This window comes from Onychostoma macrolepis, chromosome 03 (assembly GCF_012432095.1).
Source record: "Onychostoma macrolepis isolate SWU-2019 chromosome 03, ASM1243209v1, whole genome shotgun sequence".
Classification (NCBI taxonomy): domain Eukaryota; kingdom Metazoa; phylum Chordata; class Actinopteri; order Cypriniformes; family Cyprinidae; genus Onychostoma; species Onychostoma macrolepis.
In genome coordinates this window covers 40,615,605-40,633,419 of record NC_081157.1, presented here as the reverse complement: position 1 = coordinate 40,633,419, position 17,815 = coordinate 40,615,605, and the positions used below count along the sequence as shown (strand labels likewise).

The window sequence follows — 17,815 nt, the reverse complement described above, 5'->3', positions numbered from 1 at the left end:
GTTAACACATCAATCAAGTTCCTTCTAAAGGAAGTATTCCAGTGGAAGACAGGAATGAATGAATAAATGAATATCTATCTATCCATCCGATTTTTTTGTTTTTAAAAGTTAGTTTTGCTCACCAAGGCTATTTATTTAATCAAAAATAACATAAAAACAGTAATATTCCGAGCAGCTGAGAAGAATATTTCTATTCTACTACTTGTTTTCTTTTTCTTAAAAAAAAAAAAAAAAAAAAAAAAGGACCCTCTCTACCACTAGCATTCTCTAATATTTTTATATTCTATCTACTTTTTTAAAATTATTATTTATTATTAAAAAACCTTTCTACGTTTACTGCTTTAGACTTACATAATATTGCTATTTTGCTGGTATTGATTGCTTCTATTGTATTCATTTGTAAGTAGCATCAGATAAAAGCGTCTGCTAAATGACTAAATGTAAATTAAAATACATGTCTTCAAAGCTAATATATTTTCAAATGCAATTTAATCCTGTGATGCAAAGCTGAATTTTCAGCAGCCCTATCTCCAGTCTTCAGTGTCACATGATCCATCCCAACAACATTCTAATATACACATTTGGCACTCAAGAATATTTTTGTAGAAAACCTAATACATTTTTTTTCAGGATTTTTTAAATAGAAAGTTCAAAAGCACAGCATTTATTTGAAATAGAAATCTTTTGTATCGTTATAAATGTCTTAACTGTCACTTCTAATCAATTTATTGTATCCTTGCTAAATAAAAGTATTAATTACTTTTCAAAACAACTTACTGACAGAATTATGGAATGTTAGTGTGTGTATATATATATATATATAAAAATTTAAAGAAAGCTCAACCAATTAGTTTCAAACTATTCATTCTAACACTATCAGTAACACAGCAGGAAACAAAATGATATGCATGATATCTAGAATAAACATCCGTTGCTAACAGGGTTTGATACTTACAGAGCAGGCAGCCAAGACTTGAATCAGTAGAGTCACTGGGGTACCACTGAGGGTCGTGTGTGGGGGACGGCATCCAGCTATCACATGAAGAAGGAAGGAGTTTGGATCTATCACTCCCATTGAGTTTAGGAGGCGAGAGCAATGATCCATCACCTGAGAAAGAGAGTGAAATGTGAGCGAGTAGATACAACTAAAACAAAATGATCCCACTGAGATCCTCTAATACTCAGGTTCAATCCCACAGGTCATACCATAGTGCGAGTTGATGGCGAGCTCAATAATAGAGTCGCTGATTTGAGTTTGTGGCTCTCCAGAAGGTAGAGACTCCTCTGGGGGGCCTGGTAGAGAGATATCCAATAAGGAAGCAACACTGGGAGGAGCCAAGAGCGAGTCCCCGCCCCCTGGAGATGGTGGAGAGACACCATTCTGCAGGGATTCCTGCAGATAAAGAGAGTAAAATGAGAACAAACAGACCAAGAAACGATTAATTGTTCACCAAAAGGTGAAAGTGGATCTAGGAAGGGAATTAGTTATTACCTCAGAAGGCTCCTGATCAAGTAGATCTGGCTCTAGCTCAGGTGCAGCAGGTGCCGAGTCCATGGCCTCCTCAGACTCCACAATGGCCTTATCTATACTAGGGGCCTCCACTTCCCGACAGGGGCTGCCAGGGATAATACCTGCAGATTTTGCAGCCAGGTCAATTGCACCTGAAACAATGTAGCAGTTGGTTTCAAATCTCCAGTGGACAAATACATCTTTTATCATTTAGCTTTGATTTGATTCTTACTGGACAGCTGAGTAGCGGGTGCAGAACTGGCTGTAGCGGACGAAGCTTTTGAGGAAAGTTGGCGGTTCGATGGGGCAAGACGAGTTTGTATTGGACGAAACGAACCAGTTCCTGACAAAGAGATACACACAATATTTAAAAAGAAGCGACTGCATTGAAATTAATCAGACAGATACAGTAAACCTGAACAGTTAAAAATTAAACAATTTTACTGGTCGCTTATATGAGATTTTTGTAAACTACTTTTAAGAAACTGGTGCCAAAGCTATCAAAATATTGACATGTGAATAGTACATCTTGTTTTTGTATATATAAAAACTGACTTTTCGTGAAATGTTTTGCTTTAAAAGAGTGCTTGTAACTTTCACTAACATTTCTTTTGGTGTGATTTTGTGTTATATGATGACATTCATGCATTTAAGTGTGGCATAAGTGTCCAAATACTTCAGCCGCTGCATGCGTTTATTACCTGTAGCAGATGAATTGGAGAGAATAGAGAAGGAGCAAACATGAGGCGAAGTGTCTCCAGTTGTTCGTGGCAGCAGTGTTCTCTGAAAAAAAAAAAAGAAATTAAATGTGAAAAGAAGCAACTAGGTAAATGTAAGAAGTCCCACTTCTTATTTTTCTTCCGTCCACACTCACCTGAACCACGAGAGGTTTCCTTAGTGGACGACCCCTCCCTATTTTCCGCTGCTTTGAAAATATATCTGACTAAAGACAAAAAAAAAAAAAAAAAAAAAAGCATGATTAGAGGAAAAATTTTCTAATGAAGAAAAGTGTATATTTGTCCCTCAGGAGAGGAAAAAAAAAAAATAATAATAATAAAAAAACCCTGCTGATGTCATGCGAGATTGATATATATATGATTCAAAAGTCTGGGGTAACTACATGTTTTTTAAAGAAATTAATAGGCTTTATTCAGCAAAAAGGCCTTGAATTGATAAATAGTGAATTTTCAAAATTGATATTAATAAGAAATATTACTTGATCACTAAATCAGCATATTAGAATGATTTCCAGAGACTGGAGTAATGGCTGCTGAAATTAGGTTTTAAAAATATATATATTAAAATAGAAAACAGATTAAATTGTAATAAATAATAATTTATTACATTAAATTGTAACATTAAACAATAATATCTCTATAAATAATATCTATGAGACTTCTTTCAAAAAAAAAAAATTCTTATCAACCCCTAACTTTTGAATGGTAATGTATGAGATTTGGCCAACTGACAACTTAAAATAAATTTCACTATTATATTTTAAGATGAGAAAGCATGTCCCTCATGTTCTATTCCCTTTCAGAAACACTGACACAACTCACACTGATGGAGTCCAGCTGCTGGCGAAAGGCTAGCTCCGCCTCTTTATTAGGAGAGAACATCCGCAACTGGCGGGAGCTGTTAGGAGGCAGGGTTGTCGGGACAGCAAACCCTTCGCTGTCACCTCCGGAGGCCAGCAGAGAACGCGGCAGGTTTCTCCCACCTGTGGAGAACACATCTATTTAAGTTTCAGCTGGTCAAATTGATACAGAGTAACAACACTGCAATTTTGTCACAATATTGAGTCAATATGAAGTTTTTGGTTTAAGAAGAGCTGAAACTTCAGGCTTTTCCAGCTGTTATCTGATGCAATAAACTTCACTCCGTTCTGGGAGGATGTTTATTACGCTGGCTTTAAAGGTTAAGTGTTTCAATACCTTCTTTTATCACAGTTTAACTATAAATAGACCATTCGTATACCGATTTCCCTGTGAGATCGCCGATACACGATATTATCGTGCTAATTTATTTAATTATTTACCTACTTAGCTTCATTGCCGGAAAGTGAACCAACTCCAGTAAACGGCTAAAAGCAGCCTAATGTGTTTAATATGAATGAATTTGTATTTAACATGATAACAATTTTATAAAAACATTGCAAGTTAGGCCTACTAATTATAATGCTTACAGTTATTCAAAAAGCAGAAAACGAGCAAAGAACATTACATTACCAAAGAACATCATTGCTCAGTCTAGTCTTGTTGTTCGTCGGAGATAAGCTGCCTTTCCACTATCTCCTACGAACGACAGACATTTCGAATGAAGAGTAGTGCGTGAGCTGCGTGGAGTTCCAATCATATGCGTATGCGGAAAATTCGGATCCGATTTGAGCTGCGGATGCGTTAAATATATACTAGACTGTATGCGACCGCCCGGCCGGATGTGATGTATTCTATTAAAAACTATGAGCGTAAGGTTAGAATTAAAATTGTTCACTTTAACATTATTCTTCGGTAAAATGGTGCTTTAAGATAATTATGGCAGATATAATTATTTTATCATTATTTTACGTTGATTATCCCCATAAAACCTACCTATGTTTTTTTGGGGGGGTCATTTGTGACTAGGGATGCACCGATACCACTTTTTCCAGTACTCGCCCGATACAGATACTTTTATTTTTTGTACTTGTCGATACCAAATACCGATACCGATGTACATTTTTTAAATATTGGGTACAGAAACCAAAAGAGTATGTATAATGTTAGTTGGTTAACTTAATTTATCAAATAGATACAGTCAAACCAAAATTTATTCAGACACCTTCAACATTTCTCACATTATCACAGTTTATTCGCTGTAGTTTATGGTAGTAAAATATGACAAGAACAAATTCAGCTCGATAATATCAGATAACTTTGATAGAAAGGTATGTGATGGATTACAATCAACCAAAATTATTCAGACAGCTGTTAGTATGACAATATTTACACAACTATCAATACTTTGTCAGGCAACCCTTAGCCTTAATGGCAGCCTGTAGTCTCCTGGGCATGTTGTCAACCAGGTTCATGCAAACCTGAACAGACTCGGTCTGAATACTTTTTGGTTCCAAATTTGTATCAATTTTATTGGTAGAAGAATTTTTGGATATAATATGTCACAGTTTACTTTATTTTGCTATCCTCACTTGCATAAATGAACTATAGTGTCCTGCACCCACTAGTAAAAAATATCAAAAATGATATTTGGTCTCTGAATAATTTTTGGTTTGACTGTATATCCTTCGGTTATTTTCACACTTAATTATGCCAGTAATTATATACGTTTTTGTTACTTTCACTGTTCATTTTTTTTGCTCTATGGTACATCATCTTTAATTCAATTGCATTAGAGCTGCTAAAATCACGCGTTTTGCTGTAATAATGCAGGGAACCACTCGTTATAAATCTCCTAACTGTGATATTTTCAGAAATAGAAGTCGCATTTTTCTTTGCTTTTCTTTCTAATGCAGAAACACTCATGAAGCAAGCAAAACATGCACAATGCGCGCACGTATTTGTACTGGTGCAGAATGAGAGGGACAGTACAGCCTAGCGCATTTCACACAGGCTGCTATTTTCACTTTCGCCAGAAAGTCGTGTATGCTTAAGGTTGAAAATAAATTATTTATTTTATAGTGAATGTCCCTATAAATTGTCTTATATTTACGATTCAGTTTTAATCCAAGTGATGCATGCTATTTGAGCGAACATCAATAAAGATCACAGAAGTGCGCACGCGCTCTCTCTCTCTCCCTCCCTCCCTACCGTTAAGTAACTTGTGCATTGTTTTGCTTACTTGTTTTTGACATATCCGACCGAACTACAAACGTTCCAGTTCCAGTTCTGTGAGAAAAGTATATTCACTCGACAAGCTCGCGCATCTGCGCCGGCGCCCGCTCAATCCACTCAGCGCTTTGCTTTTCAGTTCGCGCACATCAGCTATAAAGGCATTAATACTGAATGTTTAACATTATTCATTGCATACATCTGCTTCGTAGACATCCTTAATCTCTAATAACTCCATTCTGCTGCATGTTGTCCTGTTTCTTTGTCTGAATATGGCACTTATCACATGTTGTGAGGTATCGGCGCATTTTAACGAGTACGAGTACGAGTACAGGAGCTCAGTATTGGTATCGGTGCATCCCTATTTGTGACGATACATTCATACATTAATTATTCAAGTCATTCATTTTACCAGGGTGAATATACCGAGGTAACAGTTGCTGCACGACCAGTTTGAAAGTTCTGTGCGACTGCCACTAGAAATGCGACAGTCGTGTCCGAATGTCCTGTGTAGTGAAAAGGCGGCTATAATGCTTGTGTTTATACCAGCCGCACCACACACGTTTCTGAAGCGTCCCAGAAGCGGCTCTCCGCACTGCTTTGCTAAAGATTAGCGCCTAGTCTATTTTTGACGGATAATAATAATAATTGTCTTGCTATCGATATCTCTGACTATCGTCAATACACGGTACTCGTCTATCGGCACAACCCTAGTTTGGGGCATAACTACCTGCCATCAAGAAGGTAAATAAGGGGATATTTGTGAAACTGTCATTATTTCTGCAATTCCAATTAGTGGCGCAGAAATGACACACTTCAACTTAAAATAAGACACAATTCTGTCTAAGTGTACCTGTGATGACTGCATTATTCAGAAGTATTTTTGAGCGTGCTGCATGTTGCTGTCGACCCCAGCTAGGACTGCGGGTCGCCCCGGCTGGAGCTCTGCCTGGAGGAGTCACAGACGATTCCTCTTGACCTGATTTCAAAGGTGAAGTGCCCACTGAACACACCTCCGGGGTCTAGGAATAAAAAAAAAAAGAAAATGTAAAATGTAATTTAATTTAAATAACAAGTAAACAAACAGAACCACAGATGAACAAATTTCTGGCAAAAGCTTGTTTTGTGCCTTTTTATAGTTGCCTTGAGGTACTGTAGAGGTCAAGTGTAAGGTCAGAGAGAGAGGAAAAAATAAAAAAACAGACTCACTGGTTTGGGGTTGACCTCTGATGACACAAGTCTCAGGAGACACCGAAGCACACTTTGAGCAGTGGGCAGAGCTGAGGGTTGGGGTTTAGCCTGCCATTCATACTCCAGCTGTAGTTTCCCAGGCTTGCCCAGCATGAGGTAGACTTCTGCCAGTGTAACATTCTCAGAGCCCTGTGAGCTCCAACCTTCGTTTTGGATTTGTTGAGGAGATCGTCCAGTCCCGCTCACTTCCTCGCCACGCCCTTGAGGTTCTGATTGTGGCAGTGCTTTTTCTGATGCAACGCCTCCTGCCGTTCCAGGCTCCTCAGTTCGGCCCTCGATTGGGGCGGGGTCTCCCTGAGTCACAGTCTCTTTGTCCCGCCCACTAGCATCAGTCTGAGTCTGACTCACTACCTCTTGCTCCAGAGTCCCCACCGCATTTCCCTCCGGGAGTGATGGAGTGAGGGTTGGACTGACTGGAGAGGTAGTGCTCAGGTTTGGGTTTACAGTGGTCTCCAACCCCGGAGCTGAAGTGCTGCTATCAGGACCGTCAACAGGATGTCCATCACTTTTTTTTGGGTCTCCTCCCACTGGACCAGACTTGCCTGATTTTCCTCTTGCAGGCTGAATTCCCAAAATGTGAGCTGCGGGTAAGTCCCTAATACCTGTCCGGCCACGCCCACTCTCCTGCCAGTGTACCGTGCAGGAAGCTTTTGAGTGCACAACACGAGCCACACCTGGCAAAGTAGTAACCGTGCTGTTCTCTGCTGGAAACAGGAACAAGTCCTCCGACTCACTAGACTGGGCCAGGCCGTCCAGAGCTTCTCGCTCTGCCAGGCTCTTACGCTACAAGTAACAAGTTAAGGAGAATTACTGTTATAAAACACATGGGTTTGGGTACAGCATAGGGAACTTTGACGTGTCTCCCACACAAAACAAACAAATCTATCACAAATGTATCTCATAAAACAGATGAGGAAGGAAACAGGAAGGAAATTAAACTCCTGACTGTGCATGCTGAGATCTCTGGCTGAGATCTGAATGCAAGGATACGATTCGTTGATCCTGGACAGCCCACTTTTGCTTCAGGAATTCAATGAGAGTGGAGACCTTCCGGTGTAACTCGACGACCATCCTACAATAACAGAACAGTGATGAGCATTGCCAAATTTGTTGTACCTTTAATGTTGCAATGAAATGATAGATTGTTTCTTCTGTCTGATGTACGCTCACTGTAAAACCAACAAACACTTTTTAGTTTACTTTCCTTGATATACAACAATTGCTTGATTTTAATTGTAAAAATCCAGTAATCTGTACTATTTGCATACTATGCCTTTGTTATTTAGAAAACCCTAGTAAGATAAATTGACTGTTATGAGCACCAATATGTCAAACTAGTTTATAGTTGATGAATGCTTTGCTGCAAACTCCAGGAGTAAATGTTTAAAATGTATTGTTATATTTATGTGGTTTTGCACAAGATTAATATAGGGGTAGATCTGTTAAGCGTTTAATGTTCTGTAACGTTTGGTTTTAAAAGGGTTTCTGTTATATCTGCATTTTTGAAGAGTTTACCATTGTGCTAAGCAGTAGAGGCTGTGGTTAGGCCGAGGTTGGGACTATAAACATTAAGACTATAGACTGCTTTGTTTAAAGCGCCTTAACTGCAGTTGTTGATGCAGTGATATTCTCTCTTTTGGTTATGTTAGCACATGCGTGTGTGCTATTGTTATCTGGACAGTTGGTATATTTAACAAAATGAATTAGTTGCTGGAACTAAAAAGTGTTTTACTAAAAAAAAAAAAAGATTAACTAATTAGATTTTACAGTGTACATCCAGAGTGTAACATATTATCAAAAAATTAAGAAAAAATGTAAGGGACTTGGTTCTATGTATTGATTGTTAGTTTGAGAAGGAAAAATAGCAGCAAATGAGCACAAGCTTGCAGGGGTGGGTTTAAGCAGATTGGAAAAGTCTGGTAAATGTCAACAGAGAAAAATCTGGCATTTCACCGGCAGATCGCGTTATATTTTGATTACAATTTGTGAGGTAAAAAAAAAAGGGTAAAAAATAAAACATGTTTGGATGAATCATTCACAATAAGATCAATAACATGCAGAATTTTCAAATTTAGTTTAAATTTTCATCTCATGCCAGCTGTCATTATGAAGTCAATATGAAATGAGAATGCATCAAAATACATTTTCATGACTCCAAAACTAAAATAAAATCACTATTTAACATTATACCAATACTTATAGACTAAATTAAACTGAAATCTAAATAAATAAATAAAAAAACACTAAAAATAATAAAGCTAAGCAAAAAATAATATAGACAGCATGAAAACTAAACAAATCAAAATACTTTCAAAAACATAAAAAAAATACTATACATTAGCGCTGCACGATTATGACAAAAATCATAATTTGATATGTAATGTCATAATGTAATTGTGATTATTAATAACGATTATTTTGAACAGATTTATGCCATTGTTTGAAGCTGCATGCCATATTTTTATATAAAATATATATTTAAAAAAAGGATGAAAACACTCTTCCTGAACTTTTATTGCTTTTCTATAGCACTGAGCCTCAAATGTCAACTATACATTGGTTTGGTTTCTTCTTTAAACAAAAAACGAAACGAAATTTCAAATTACAGTAACATTTTACAGTACAATTTATATTATCAGGGCTTCAGACTAACATTCGAGGAGCTTGAGTTCAGAGTAGCAGGAGCTTGAGTTGGGATGCAGATGTACATTTAACAGTACCATTGTGAAAACTGTAACAGCCTCATTTTTTATACATAACCAAAAGTACAGCACCTCATTACCATGGTAAAAAAAGTAGCCTAACTATATGGTTTCTATGGTGTTTGCACTGAAAAACAGTAGCCTACAGACATTCAGTCAATTATCAATCCACATCAACTGATAGAATAATTAACAAAATAATGTAATTATATTCCATTATTCCTTAAACATATTTAGTATATTAATAATATAATAATACTCAATATGAATATCCTACTTTTCTGCCACCGTACCATTGTTAGTGTTACTACAGTAAAACTATGGTAAATGTGGGTGATTTGTGGATTGAAACGTCTTCTAACTGGATCGTTGTTGCACTGTTTCTCCTGCTTTCTGCATCAGTGTTGATGAGAATAACCGCTCCGATTTATCTGGCTTTAAACTAGTTTAAATTAAAGAGACGTGATTTGTACTGGAGAACCCTGCGCTGATTTTGTTCCGCTTTTGACACGTTTGGCGTTTAACATATCTATCATGCACAACAGAGTGACAACGACTATCAGTTAGACAAAATGTCTTATCCAGTGTGTTTGAGTGTTTGAGTTGTTAAACCCCACGCTGCAAACACCTCTTAAGCACACAGAATAATGCAAGAGGGCATTTTTAATTGTTTATTTATTTTTGTAATCGCGGCTTTGAATGATTATGCAATCGTGGCATCCATATTCGTAATCACGATTAATTGTGCAGCCCTACTATACATATATACACACTCATTTATACTAATTCCTGTTTAAAATATTCCAACTTCCAAAATCCAACCAATTTGCAGATTACAGAAGGATTGCAAATAAAATTTTGCAATAAGCGATGAAACAACAAATAAGCCATGTGAATGCATGATGTGAAGGATGTGGATCAGTGAGGTATTCGAGAGAGGTCATGTGTGCGCATTAGTGAAACTCACCTCAGCCGAGGATTATGGGCTAGACTCTGAACCCGAGCCCAAGAGTGGTTGCTCCGTGGTTGAAGTTCGACAGCCACCTTCAAGGGTAAGCGCACAGGCTTCTGATCCTCCTCATCACTCACACCTGAAACAGAGAACAAGAGAAAAAAAAAATACTATGAAGCCTACAACACCATCTCCATGATTCTGATGGTGGCCTAAATCTACATCACCGCCCATTTCCCAATCAGTCCCGCAGCCTGAAACCATGGAAACCATGAAAAACCACTCCTCCTACACCCTGGAGAGCAGCCACGGTACACTCATCCACCGCCCTGGTCCACCTAAATACCCAGAGTGCTCCATTTTGTCAGTGTTCTTTTCTTACCCCTATTCAGTCTGTTTAACTTGCTAACAAAATCAATCTTTTAAGAGTCTATAAAGCAATCTCTCTGTTTCTCTCTCACACACACACACACACACACCATCTGGGTCACAGAGTTTCTTCAGAGCGCGGCACATGGGAGCTTTGATCCTCAGATTTCTGCCTTTGGAACGCACTGTTGTGGCCCTGAAACAATGTACAAACAAAATTACAGATGTACCTTAATGTGATCATAACCTACAAAAATGTACAGTAGATGATCCCATTAGACATGACCTAAATAATCAGTACTATGCATTATTAACATTTCTCTTTCTCTCTCAAACAAACACACACACACTTACCCCTGTTGGATAAGCTCATTTAGTTTGGTCACATTTTTGTCATCCATCACTAGAAGAAACAGGAAGACACCAAAGAATGTTACATTCAAAATGTCCCCATGTGCAAACACTTAAAATGACCTCCTTGATCAACAAAACCCACTGCCTGATATACTCACAGCCTCCAACCTTCTTCCTGAGTTCAGCGTAACAGATGAGGCCATAGAGCTCCTGAGAGGACTTTTTCAGCACACGTGAATACACTGAAAGATGGACAAAAGGAAGCAACAGAAAAAGGAGGAATAAGAGCATGAAGGCATTGAGTATTTATCATGTGTTATGTGACTGATTTTAGTGGAAACCATAATACATTATTTCAGGATTCTTTGATGAATAGACAATTCAAAAGAACAGCATTTATTTGAAATAGAAATTTTTTGTGATATTATAAATGTCTTTACTGTCACTTTTGATCAATTTAATGCATCCTTGCTGAATGCAAGTATACAATTTCTAACTTTTAAATGGTAGTGCACCTTGAATCAACCAATAAAATACAAGAAATTGTGGAATGTCACAGTGGAGGTTAACGCTGTTTATATTACATTTATGTATATATCATTAAAATGCAAGCAAATGTGCATGGTGTGGGCACACTCATGATTTGATAATGTCTGACTGACAATAACCAGGCAGTGTGGCAGCCGAGAAAATTAAACTCCAAAGATGAAGGTGACAGTCTGAATTTAAATTGGATGACAGGTATATCTTTGCTGTGGTAAGTTGAGTGATGGACAAACAAATTATGTGTGACCCAATGGGAAACAAAACCCAATGTGAGTCATGCGTAATGAAAATTGGTGGGAAAAATGCTAACTTGAAGAGGTATTTGCAGGCACACCATCCAAGAATTCATGCAAAGAAAAAGGCTCAATTGGAATGTTAGTCAATAAGTAATATTAGGGGAAAAAAACTAGCTGTTATTGTTTAGTTTTAAAAAAGAATATTTAAATTTGCACTTGTTTGCACTTGCTATTTGTACATTACCTAAAAGAACAAAATTAATTTGAAACAGAAATCTTTTTTAACATTATAAATGTCTTTGTCACTTCTTTCAGAAAAAAAAAAAAAAAACATCTTATTGACCGCTAACTTTTGAACAGTAGTGTATATATTTGGGAACTAATCTTGACAACTAACAGTCTGGTGAGCAGCAGGACAGAGGATGGCTTATCACAAGACAGTACCCTTCTATCAAACAAAGGACTCCACTGTAGCCTGTAAATGTCATACAAAGTATAAACTGTGCGTCTGTAAGTCTCACCGTTGTTGAAATCAATGTGTTTAGAGATCTTGTGCCAGGTCCTGTAGTAGAAATGTCGCACTTGCTCCTTGTTCTTCACCATACTTGTCGGTTTACCCTTCTTCTTATATTTAAGAGCAATATTGTTCTGAATAGCTTCAAAATCCTTCCCATGCTATGAGAGGACAGGAGAGAGAATGACAGAGGAAAAGTTACTTATAGCTGTTATCCAAAAGATTTAATGAAATTCAAAAACCCTTCAGGTGAATGACAAATTAGAACTTCCTAAGAAATGAATCAATAAAAGACATCACAGAACTCAATTATAAATTGTAAATAAATTAAACCTATTAGGACTTTTAACTATCAGTCTGTCCCTGGCAAGTCAGGGATGTTTGATATGGAATTCACTAAGTAATTCTGGAGATGTTGTTGTCCCATATGATGTACTAATTCTCAAAACACCACTAAAAAAACCCTGCAATTTACTAAAAGTCCAAACAGCCGTCAAGAACTTTCAGTGAGTTTTATTATCATTAAAGCTGACAAATCACCTCATAAAGTCCTTCAAAGAAACTGTTTTTGTCCTCAGTGCTCCAAGACTCCCACTGTCTGCGCACTCGTTTCTGACTCCCCCCTTCCTCCTTCTCTGCAGGACCCTGGCCCTTTGGGGCCGATCTGGATGTCCCACCTGCCCCAGAGCTTCCAGATGAACCTGCAGCAGCTGTCACACACACGGAGGGACCTGCTTCTGCACCTGTGACATAGAGAGGAAAGGAAAGAGGGTTAGTATGTCAGTTCTGAACACATGCTGAGAAAAGCATTGCAACAAGTGTTTTAAATATACATACACACACACACAAATATATATAGAAACAATAATATCATAATGTGCATCTATAAAAGCATCAACTATGCAATATTGTGCTTAAATATACTTAGGGATACCTTTTACACGTCTGTCTATATATACACACATTTTTTCCAGACATATTCCTAATGCAAAAATACAGCGTTTTTCAGATTACTGAGCACTGTTGGCCATTAATTTAACTGACACTATGGTATATAACTTTCACCACGGCATATCTACACTAAACAAAAATTAAGAGATTAAACATTAAAAGGAAACACACAGACACACACACAAAACAACTGTAACTCATATGCAAAAGATATCAGTAGAGTGCTGGAATGAGAAAGCTTAATTTGAATGGCTGTGAAATTTATTTATAATATTTTGGGCTGCTAAATTTATTTTTGGTTGAACATTAGGGATTTACGAAACCATGAAAAGACCACTTTTTTAAAAAGCAAACATTCACATCAAACAAATAAAATTTAATATTGAAAATAATTGCATAACGTCAGGCTGAGACCTAATAGAAGAATATAACATTTCTGTTATCAATTAGAAAGGCCTACAGATTATTAGCCTATTTAAAAAAAATGTTAATGTGTGTGTATGTCAACAAGAGTGTCAGGAAGTGTGTGGAGTCCCTCGGAGGGCATCCAGACCTGATGCTCAGTGCACTGATCCAAAAACAACACGTGGGAAACCGGAGAAGCCAATAACTCTCCCCACTTACTTACACAAGAGAGCATGCAATGAGAGCACACCAGAATACATTACAGCATGCAAGCCTATTGTCTAAATTTAAAATAAACACTGATTCCCTTTTATAGCCCCTGTCTACACTTAGCTCGCAAACAGATTCCTGATTTGTGATCCTGATTCAACACAGAGTGACCATCTCCTGATCAGATGCATCAGAATGAAACTTCTGACAGTGATTTGTCACCTACTGCTGGGTGACATCTAAACTAGTGATATGAAAGGGAAATAAATAATTACTAAGCCTGCTGATTTAAAATAATGCACTGCATCTTATTAAGTCATTTAATGTGGTTACAAGCAACCCAAGCATCCCAGTGCTGGGATTTGAGAGGCTTCAGTGTGAGCAGTTTGTCAAGTCACTTTCACTCCAGAAAGCATGAGAGCTTCTCCGCGTTGTCAAACCAAAAACAGCCCAGATTGCCTCAAAACATGCTCAAAAGTGAGATAAAAGTGCAGAGGAAGGGTGCACTGACAGGTGGGCAGCGGACGCAGGTCGAGACGGCCACTCACCTTTCGCTTTCGCACCGCCGTGACCGTTCAGCGCCGCGGACGAGGCATCTTTCCGTATCCGCTTGCTCGGAGGTCGCACGCTGGAGCGGAGAAAATGATGCTGGTCCTGGTTGCTCGGGGCGGCCAGGACCGGGGAAAACGCTGTCGGGTTCACCTGGGCTCCGGCTGGGCTTGGTGTCTGGCTGGAAAGAGTCGGAGCCGAACCGGGGCTGGCCGCGCTTGATGGATTAAGTGTTTCCTCTTCGACTCTCTTTGTACTCGTCTCCTCGCTCGCCTGATCTGCGCTCTCTCCATCCTCGCCTCCGTCGGGCTTTCGGTCCGGTTTGCTCGGCCCCTCGACTCCCGAACCGCCCCCTTGGCCCACTGTCATCCTGCGCAAACACAAACGAAGCATAATCGCAAACATTTTCCGCGACACAAAACAGCGATCAACTTGGAAAGACGACATTCTGCTCAACTCAACATGGCCGCCGCTGTTTGTTTCAAATCCCCTCTCACCGTCCCGACAAAACGCGTCGAAACACAGCCCTTCGACCGTTCAACGAACGTGAACAAAAACACACACCGCTCTTTCCTCCCAGCCTCCTTTTTCGTGTAGTTTCGCGTGGCTCTGCTTGCGAGCGAGCCCTTTATTTACCTTGAAATTCAAGCGCGAGCGCCTTCACTTTAGCGCCCCGCAGAAACGACAGACGACAAGGCAAAATCTTTCGCGCATTCGACCTCTATCTAAAGTGCTTGTTTCTCACGCACTCTTACCCATTCTCGAGCTCTTCGGAAGCAGACGGCGTCTTCTTTCTCTTCACCATGAGTTCGGAGATTCTCGAGAGCAAAACTTGAGGAATTTGAACATATTCAAAGCGCGAACGAGGTCAGGCAAAGTCGTCCTCTCCTGGCTGCTGCTCCTACTGGGGTTCAACTCCGCGCAGCGCAACTGGGAGATTCTCGTAGCCACAGCAACTCTGACTCACAAACTCTCTAGTTTTATCACAACAGCGAGCACACCTGTAATTTAGCGTATGTTCGCGATAAAACAACGCACGCTGACGCTAAGTTCGGATCCAGATCTGCTTTTGAGGCATTTCGCTCAACGCAAACGCAACGCAGCCGCTATTCTCTCTCTGGACTTTGCTTAGTCTATCTACGTCACCGTAACTATCGGAGCAGAAGCTGTTATTATTGTTATTATTCAAATTTAAATTTCGCTCGGTGACATCCACGGTCCTAATTTATCCCAAGATAAGCGTGCGTTGATTTCATCATCTCAGCAGACTTGATATAGAGCACATACAGATCACGTACACGAGAGGGGGTGTGTGGTGTGGTGCTTTGCATACACAGCAAAAAAAAATAAATAAATAAATACTTTTTTTTAATGTGTATATATATATATATATATTATATACGCACATATAACCGTGACTCCTCGAATCTTTCGTTTTTTCTGATTATTAAAATAAAAAGTCTGCGATAGTCAGTTGACTCCATGTTTTGCTTGATTTGGGTGTGTCTACAGTTCATAAGAGCTAAAAATGTTTTTTAACATAACACTTGACTCACAGGACTGAGACACTTAAAGTTTTTACTTTATAAATCTAGTTGTAAACATCAATCATGCATGTTTTGGATGCTAGAGGTCTGTTGCTTTCTATTATATTTATTGCAGCCAAGGAAGAGAACTCTATATTGTGTGTGTGAAGCAACTTGATTTATCTCACAAACAACATGACTATAATGTCTTTATGAAATAAGATACAGCTAGGCAATGCAAACCTCAGCTGCTCAACCACTGCTCCCAACAACAGCTGCAGCTGTCAGTACCCCAGTGTCCAGTCACTATTTGAGGGGAGCATTCAGATGAAACTAAATGTTTGTATTTCATCCTCTTGAGCATTCAGTGAAATGTGCTCACGAGCGTAGACGCCTTTACAAGTTACAAACTGAACAGCGAATTTACATGAAGCTCTGCATTATCAAATAAATAACCTCAGGTGACTGAGCACCATCAGTGATAGATGCGACCAAACAGCATAAGATACATTGACAACTTGATTTAGTGTCACATGGACAATAGTGGATACTGTTTGACAGTAAATCCAGGTCAGTTAGCTATCCTGATTCTAAACTTGGGGTTAGTTTTGATAAGTTGTCAAGTGTTAAAGACACACTGTCAATGGGTGACTGCTTGATTATAGATGCTTGTCAGCCCACAAAAAGCTTAAAACGTGTTTTGGGGACATTATATATTGCATCACGGAGGGACTATTAGTCTGATTTACACCATAAGCGAATGCAACAACTGATACCTCAGCAGCACAATCGTTGAGAAAGTTGCTTCGCTAACTTGCTAGCTAAACAGTTACCGTTCCGTTTCTGCTGGAATCATATAATCAGCTCAGGTGTGTAATTAATAATTACGTCTTGGCAAAAAAAAAAAAAAAAATATATATATATATATATATATAAATTCACAAGCTCTGTACCTGCTTAGGAGGTTTATTTTTGGCCTTGAGAAACTCCGAGGTATCCTGAAAGACCAGAGCAGAGGAGTAGCAGGAGAACCACTGAGAACTGCATCCCTTCCTGTTTTCCTCTGCTGTCAGACACGCCTACCACAACTCAAAAACAAATGCTCTGATTGGTCAATAGCACTTACGTCACTGCGTGCGTAAAATGATTGACGGGCGAGTGATTCAGTCAGTAACGAAAGACAGAGGGGGCGTTTTTTCAAAGAAGCCAATCAACACTTACGTTCGCCGAGCGTAATTTCATTCATCTGGCAAATGTTTTAAAATAACGGTCCCACCCTAAATGAACAAAGACCGACCTACTTGACAGAAGACGCGAAGGAAACATGAGCGAAATGTATTGTTACTGAAAATAAATGTAATTTAAAATTTTATGTTCTTATATTTACAGAATTTGTATTATTATTGTTTAATTAAATACAATAAATATTTTATAATGTGTATACATTTTTTTCAAACAAGAACAAACAAAGCACAAGACTGTACATCATGATAGAATTTCCAGAAATTATACAGAAAAATACCTTCTTGTCTTGTTTGATAAATTTATGCCTACGAATATAAAATATAACTATAGTAAAAAACACGTGCCTTGTTTAAAAAATAAATAAATCGCAATTTATCATGACAAATAATATATATATATATAATTTATATCTTATTTTCTCTATGTGATTTTTTTCCCCATATTTTATAATTTAGTTTTTCTTTTTTTTATTTTGCATTTCATCATTAACAAAACAATATAGGCTAACATAAGTTCAACTTTAAGTCCTCACCGACTGATACATTCATAATAATCATTCTATAATAGAGAAACAAAACGATATATATATATATATATATTTTTTTTTTTTGCTATTTTATTTTAATTTTAAAATCACACTGAATAAACAAATAAAATAAAAAAATATT

General features: G+C 38.2%; 1 protein-coding gene across 4 annotated transcripts in view; it reads right to left on the bottom strand.

Annotated features, from left to right (window-relative positions):
* The window catches only part of cramp1 (cramped chromatin regulator homolog 1), an 18,027-nt gene extending 1,038 nt beyond the window's left edge, over positions 1-16,989 (bottom strand). Inside the window, exons 1-18 of one of the 4 annotated variants that reach the window (XM_058771471.1) lie at positions 16,856-16,989; positions 14,376-14,746; positions 12,802-13,004; positions 12,269-12,422; positions 11,124-11,207; positions 10,966-11,014; positions 10,722-10,807; positions 10,258-10,381; positions 7,579-7,660; positions 6,547-7,371; positions 6,191-6,359; positions 3,070-3,230; positions 2,385-2,453; positions 2,212-2,293; positions 1,743-1,853; positions 1,493-1,662; positions 1,207-1,393; positions 956-1,108 (exon numbers count right to left, since the gene is read on the bottom strand). In XM_058771471.1, coding sequence (XP_058627454.1) covers positions 956-1,108; positions 1,207-1,393; positions 1,493-1,662; positions 1,743-1,853; positions 2,212-2,293; positions 2,385-2,453; positions 3,070-3,230; positions 6,191-6,359; positions 6,547-7,371; positions 7,579-7,660; positions 10,258-10,381; positions 10,722-10,807; positions 10,966-11,014; positions 11,124-11,207; positions 12,269-12,422; positions 12,802-13,004; positions 14,376-14,745 — 3,079 coding nt within the window. In that variant the 5' untranslated portion in view covers position 14,746; positions 16,856-16,989. The other 3 variants (XM_058771469.1, XM_058771472.1, XM_058771470.1) reach the window with 3 other exon arrangements.
* Positions 16,990-17,815: the final 826 nt, after the last annotated feature.